The 7,406-nt window shown below is 43.5% G+C and overlaps 1 protein-coding gene across 1 annotated transcript; it reads left to right on the top strand.

Annotated features, from left to right (window-relative positions):
• Window positions 1-1,278: 1,278 nt before the first annotated feature.
• LOC135528638 (apoptosis inhibitor 5-like) lies at window positions 1,279-2,502 on the top strand. Its single transcript, XM_064957757.1, has 5 exons — window positions 1,279-1,359; window positions 1,511-1,597; window positions 1,757-1,813; window positions 1,907-1,986; window positions 2,364-2,502. The coding sequence occupies exons 1-5, from the start codon at window positions 1,279-1,281 to the stop codon at window positions 2,500-2,502; spliced, it is 444 nt and encodes a 147-aa protein (XP_064813829.1).
• Window positions 2,503-7,406: the final 4,904 nt, after the last annotated feature.

The raw sequence follows: 7,406 nt of genomic DNA, 5'->3' as shown, positions 1-7,406 counted from the left end.
AATGGGTGGGATGATATGTACACAAAGTTCTGTAATTTCTAAACAGTTCACCTGATATGGATGAAAATACCCTCACAGTCCCAATTGGAGCTCATTGTATTTTTATAGTTGGCTAAGAATATAATGAAATATAACAGAATAAATGACACACAAAATAATATATTTTTCCTGCATGGCAACGTGTGGAACTGCCAGTCCATATAAATAAAGAGCCCATGCCAAGTCCATGGTTTTTTAAATTCAATTTTTATCCTCTTTCTCTTTCTAACCTCTGTTTTGTTAGGGAGCAGGGGTAGGGTCTCAAGTTGAGTATCTTCATTATTTATACCCGTAGAAAATAATAGCGTTCTATAGTTTTAGAATCGTTTGAGTCTCGTGTTCAAATTTCACATCCTCCTTTGGGCTTTTGGAGTTGCATTGCTTGCAATTGAGCCAAAATAATAGACAGTTACCTGATTTAGGCTACATAAAAGCATACTAAATGTTTCTGAGCAGCGATAGATGGGCTGTGCCACCTCTACCTTATTTCCTGACAGATTACTTCTGCCAATACAGACATTCAGGCAAATAAATCTTTCAAAGTGATCATGTTGGTTAGAATTGTTACAAACCCTCACAAAACGCTGTAGTGAAGAAACAAAATAATCTCTGATTAACTACATACATACCAACAATGTTCTGATGTGCAAAATAATGGAAGCTAAACTGAGACAAGATAATTGTGAGCGGCACTGCTCAACTTATGTGTTTCACAGCCTAACCAATATCAAATGGCAATTCAGGTAAAAATATTCACGTTTGTCTCAACAGTGCTGAAATAGTGACTCCACACAGTTAGGTTAATGCTTTGAGTAGTTTATAACAATTGAATTATTATTATTATTATTATTTTGAACCTTTATTTAACCAGGCAAGTCAGTTAAGAACAAATTCTTATTTTCAATGATGGCCTAGGAACAGTGGGTTAACTGCCTGTTCAGGGGCAGAACGACAGATTTGTTCCTTGTCAGCTCGGGGGTTTGAACTTGCAACCTTCCGGTTACTAGTCCAACGCTCTAACCACTAGGCTACCCTGCTGACTTTGGGAGTTTCAGTAAGCAACAATTTGATGCCTTCAATTGCATTAGCCTGTTTTATTCCATATTTTCTTTGTCATTCAGTGATATTTATTCCCACTGTAAGTCTTTATGGATCCATCCAGTTGTGGTTGAGGAAACAACAGTGCGTGTGGTGGGCGACGATGAAGTGACATGCCCTGCAAAGTTTACAACTGCCAGGATGATAGTAGTTAGCTGCCTAGCAACCACCAAGAGCGTGCCAATACCGCCGAAGCATTACGTCTACGGTTCATACTCGGCCGTACGCTGAACTTTCCTGAGATCATTACTAGGTCGGTTGGCGGAAATATATAACTAAAAGTTGGTGGGATGCTGAAGAGGGCGAGAAAAAATGTCTGGTTTTGAAAGGTGTATAACCCAAGTTTGTTATTTCTCTCCTGCCTCCATTACAGTACTTCGCCAGAGGGCTGCAGGTGTACATTCGCCAGCTGCGAGTTGCCCTGCAAGGCAAGACTGGAGACGTACTGAAGACCGAAGAGGTAGCTATGTATTATGGCTGTTGTTTTGGTTCCAATGATAAAGTCACTAGTTTTGTTTCTTCTTGACAAGCCTCAGTTGTTCTGATTTCAATGAAGCGCTGTAGACCGTTTTCTATTGTGAGTATTCCCTGATGGTTATATTCTCTCTTTCCATCTCAGAACAAGATCAAAGTGGTGGCTCTGAAGATCACCAACAACATCAACGTTCTGATCAAGGTGAGGTTCGAAACACTTGGTCGACCCTGAAACGCACTTGGTCGACCCTGAAACACTAGCTGACATTCTCATTACTGTTCCCTTTCTTTGCAGGATCTCTTCCACAACCCACCGTCGTACAAGAGCAGTGTCACGCTGTCCTGGAAGCCTGTCCAGAAGGCTGAGACTGTAGCGTAAGCCTCTTTCAATGTTGTCACGGGGAATCTGGTGACCCAGAATATCGGGTTTCTGGCGAGGTGTTCTTTAACAGTCTTAAAGATGCATTACGCTGTCAAAAATCTAACTGGGTCAGATGTTTTCAGATCTCCAAAAGTAGTCCGTCAGGGGGAGTTCAGTGCCAGGCCGTCTGTTTTGTAAATTGGAGTGTAATGTTCATTCATGGGATTCAGTCTCATCTCAACGGACCTGCCCATATCAATGACTGATGAATGGATTTGTAATACATTATACAGGGACACGATCAACTTGTTAGTGGCAAATCTTCAGATATAAAACACCATTAGATCAGGTCACCTGGGGTCATAACACTGTGACCTTTGCCCACCCACAGTCTGAAGCGCCCGTCCGGGGAGGATATGGGTGCAGGCAGTACCATGAAGAAGCAGCTGTCCCCCTGCCCCGGAGGGATGCACGGCAGATCTACAACCCCCCCTGGTGGCAAGTACAGCGCCACCATCGGCAACTTCTAACGGTGTGAGGGTGGCACACTGAGCCATAGCTGGCTTTTTAGGGGCACCGGGTGGATGATCGACGTTGCGCAGACATATGTTTTTTCTCATATTGTCTGACGCTTTGTCTCTTCTACATAAGTAGAATGATCTTGGTGTAACTTAGTCACTCTGGGAGAGATGATGTACCACTGAACTGTGGTCATGTTTGGGGGCCTACTGAGCCTCTCCAATGTGTGTGTTGGATATTGTTCACTTCCACCGTGTATTGTGCCACGCACTTTCTGGATACTTGAGTGACCGAGGTACATGCTAATGATTTGATGCTAGAATGTACCGGGTTCAAAGGATAGTTATATAAACTGGGTCGTTTGAGGCCTGAATGCTGAATGACTGACAGCCATGGTATAACAGACCGTATACCACAGGTATGACAAAACATATTTTTACTGGCTTTAATTATGTTGTAGCCTGTTTGTAATAACAATAAGACACCTCAGGTTTGTGTTATATGGCCAAAATACCACAGCTAAGGGCTGTGTCCAGGCACTACGCATCACAGAGTCACACAGCCCTTAGCAGTGGTATTTAGCCGTAAGCAATAAGGCCCGAGGTGGTGTGGTATATGGCCAATATACCACGGCTAAGGTTGTACTTAATGCGGAGTGCCTGGACACAGCCCTAGCAGTGGTATTTAGCCGTAAGCAATAAGGCCTGGAGGTGGTGTGGTATAAGGCCAAGGCTAAGGTTGTACTTAATGCAGAGTGCCTGGACACAGCCCTTAGCAGTGGTATTTAGCCGTAAGGCCATAAGGCCTGAGGTGGTGTGGTATATGGCCATATACCACGGCTAAGGTTGTACTTAATGCGGAGTGCCTGGACACAGCCCTTAGCAGTGGTATTTAGCCGTAAGCAATAAGGCCTGAGGTGGTGTGGTATATGGCCACATACCACGGCTAAGGTTGTACTTAATGCGGAGTGCCTGGACACAGCCCTAAGCCTATATTGGTCATATAACACAAACCTGAGGTGCCTTACTGCTTAATTAACCCAAATCAGGCATTGTTTTCAAGCTGAGCCCTCTGTTCTCATGTGAGCAGTTGAGAAATCTGCAACTGAATGGGGAGGGAATGTCTCCATATTACAATCCTTTTGAGCTATGACACACATGAATTAACACCGTTAGTTTTCCTATAGGCTGTTGATCCCTTCAAAGTAAGGCCCAGAGGTTATTCCTGGCCAGGTCTAACAGTCAGGAAAATCTCCTGGCCCTTATGATGATTGTTCATACTGATCCCCCGGTCTGTTGTGCCTGTCTTGTGATTCCAGAGCAGCGTGAGGCTTCAGGGCGTCGGGGAGAGGATTCGGAGGCAGGGGTCGAGGCCGAATCTACTGAGTCCACCATCACACACACACACACACTACACACACTGAACTGCAGCACATCAGGATCCCTGCCTTTCGTAACCAAGGGGGTCTCCATGACCACCCGCTCCTCAACCTGTGTCCACTTGTTCTTTTTCCTCCGCCTCCAAACACCTGTGCAAAGGAAGTTGTTTTTTTGGTCGCTTCCTGCCCTCAGAGTAAATCCACTTCAAGGAGACTGGGATTTGGACTTTCCTACTCATATTTCCACCTCACACTCTTGCCTGGTGAAGCGATTGTTCAAGTAGATCCTTGTGGTTTTAGTTTTTTATTAGTATTTTTTGTGGAACCAGAGACTGACAAGTTGTACCTGATTTGATATTTTTGTCAGAAGAAAAAAAAAAAGTTTTATAAACTGTTGACAAATGCATTCTCTTTTTATTTTTTAAAAAAAAATCGAGCTTGGATTTGGATTGGCTCTTCTTCGCTACTTTGTATGAATCCAAATTTTTTCATCTGAAATTTTTTTTTTTATCAAACTTGTATTGATGTCTCCACCACCATGCCCTTTTTGTTTGTGTAAAAACCTTGTTAAAATAAGACAATTACATTGAAAACCAATGTATTCTGAATTTTTAGGTAGTAGGAAAAACTAGATTATTTCTCTGCAAACAGGCTGTGCGACGTCGAATAGATGATTATTAAAGTAATTTTGTTTTATTGGACATTGGGTGTCTTTTGAATCAGCCAAGGCAGATTTAGGACTTGGGAGTTCAATTTTAATTAACTCCCAAGTAGCTTTTCTACTAAATTTAAATGAGTTTAGGAGTCTCAATTTGAGTTTTCCATTCATGTTTTGCATGCTTTTATTTTTATTAAATATTTCTCCCCATGTTATTTAAAAAAACTTTGGATTAAAAAAAGGAAATCAAATCTGATTGGAATACATTATCAATTTATTTGAGTATTTTTCTACCAAATGGTCCTTCAAAGCTTTTCCTCACTATGCAGTATACAGAAGTTGACCTGTGTAGGTTCTCTGCCTCTATAGTTGGTGGTATCACCTATATAGTTAATCAATGCAAAAGACAAAACAGACTCCTGGGGTGCATTCGGGTTGAAGGAAACAGCAACTGCGCAACCGGTGCTGTTCTGAATGCCGCACCTCCACACGCGTAAAACATACCTCCAAGCTTGTGGTGCTTGGTATGTACTGTTATTAATTGTTGCTACAAAGAAAAGACCAACTGAACACAACTCCCCTGTTTTAGCTTGTATTGAGCTTCACTTGCTAGGATTTGTTCATTTGATTTGATTTAACTTTTTTTTGTAAAAGAACTGGTGTTTTCTGAAGCCCAAGACCTTGGGTTGGTCGCCAGAGTAAGGTATCTTGAAGGAAATTACATCCCACTGTTTCCTGTAGATCTGAGAGGAATTAATATAGTCTGCATGTTATGGTGGATTGCTTCGTCCTGCCTTGTGATTTGCTGGGTATAAATATTAACATATTGCTTCCACCTGACCAATCCGCTCAGTTCCACAGCAGTGACGTATTCTCTGCACCCACAGCACCACAGGAAGGAATGGCTTGACTTGGTTTCTATAGAGATTTAATAATATTGGTGTGTTAAATGTATTTCATTTTCCTAGCTAAAATATTACTGTGACCTGGCGCATCTAAAGGTGACACAAACATTTGTGCTTAGGTTGCTGATGATTCTGAAGCCTCTCAAGCTTCCCCTAACCCTTTTCTTCAGCACCTTGGAAAGGGTTTTGACGAGATACTATAATATACAAAGTATGTCAGAATTGACTTTCGTAGCAGGTTAGGAGAATTAACGTAATGGCTTAAGGTTGGGGTTAGCTTCAAAGCAAAAACAATATCTGCTTTTTGATGTCTATTTGACCAACTAATCTATCCAAGCTTGAGAGAATGGACAGCAGCAAAGTGAAAATGGAAACTTGCAGAGGAAGACATGAAACGGTTGTTGAAGAGGCCTCCACCAAACACATGGCAGCTGTTGAGGCCTCCACCGAACAGCACAACATGGCAGCTGTTGGAGGGCCTCCAACGAACAACACATGGCAGCTGTTGGAGAGGCCTCCAACGAACAACACATGGCAGCTGTTGGAGAGGCCTCCAAAGAACAACACATGGCAGCTGTTGGATAGGCCTCGATCGAACACATGGCAGCTGTTGGATAGGCCTCACCGAACAACACATGGCAGCTGTTGGATAGGCCTCGATCGAACAACACATGGCAGCTGTTGGAGAGGCCTCCAACGAACAACACATGGCAGCTGTTGGAGAGGCCTCGACTGAACAACATAGCAGGGCCTCTCCAAGGGCTTGTTGAGTAGAGTGAACAGAATCTTACAGCAACAGAAAGACTAGCCGAATTTATGGTAGTCCAGTCGTTGTGTGGTTTGTCAGGAAAACATGACCGCATATATAGATTGTAAGTAATCGTTTGCATTTCTGTGTGTAGTCAGAGAGCGATGTGGGTCTTTTTTAAACCAAAGTGAAAGAAGGACAAAGTGGAAAAGGGCAGCATAGACACCTTTATGCTTCTCTCCTCATCACTCCTCCCTCTCGGTCTGTCCTGACTCCTCCTCCCACTTTCACCTTCCCTCTCCCCCTCTGTTTAGTCCTGGCTCAGACCCTTTCATCAACTGGAGAGGGGAGGAAGGGAGAGCCACTTTAGCTAAGGCCCTGCTATCTGGGTTCCACATTTTATATTTTCCTCCTCCTCCCCCCTTCTCTATTCTGTCCCTTCCTCTCTCCCCCTCTTCTCACTCTCCTGAGTTCCCCCCCCCCACTCTTCTCCTGTCAGGTTTGCTTGGTGCTCTTTTTCCCCCTCTGTCTCCTGAATGACACCCAGTTCCCTACATAGTGGTCAGAAGTAGTGTTCTGCATGTAAATAGGGTGCCATTGGGATATATCCTGACTCCATTCCTGCATCACCCTTCTTTCTTTCCTCCAGCTCCCCAGCGTCGGGACTGGAGTGGGGGAGAACTGCTTTGAAGTAGGGAGAGTAGAATCTGGCGTCCAATAATTGGAAGGAGCTAAAAATAGCGGCTGCCTTGTTAAGAAAGCTCTTATTTTACACACCCGGATGGAGTGCCGACTCTCTCTTGCTCACGCATCGCACACATGCTGGCCCGGTTTGACACGCGTTCACAGTGGGAGCTACAGGTCTGCATGTGGGAACACATGTGTGTTGGAGGAGGGGGCGGTTCTTTCTCTCCTCTCATATTTCCGAATCGGGTGGTCGTTTCAATTCCTCGCCTCTTTATCTGAATAGTTCGTTTCTCCAGTGAAGCAGAAGATGACTTGTAGGAAATGCCCGACAACGAACTGATGAACATCAATACCAAGGTGGTTTATTGTGTTCATATTGTCAAGGTGTGGTTTCTATGGTTTAGATTTCTCAATTGAGCTAATGACTTAATATTAAATGTATTATCTTATCAATCATAGCCTCCTGAATTAAGAACTTTCTTGTGATTGAAATCAAACTAGTGTTGGCCGCCAGCTAGCTCTCTCTTTTACATGCTGTA

Source organism: Oncorhynchus masou, unplaced genomic scaffold, assembly GCF_036934945.1.
Source record: "Oncorhynchus masou masou isolate Uvic2021 unplaced genomic scaffold, UVic_Omas_1.1 unplaced_scaffold_10011, whole genome shotgun sequence".
NCBI lineage: Eukaryota > Metazoa > Chordata > Actinopteri > Salmoniformes > Salmonidae > Oncorhynchus > Oncorhynchus masou.
This window is presented reverse-complemented; position numbering and strand designations above follow the sequence as displayed.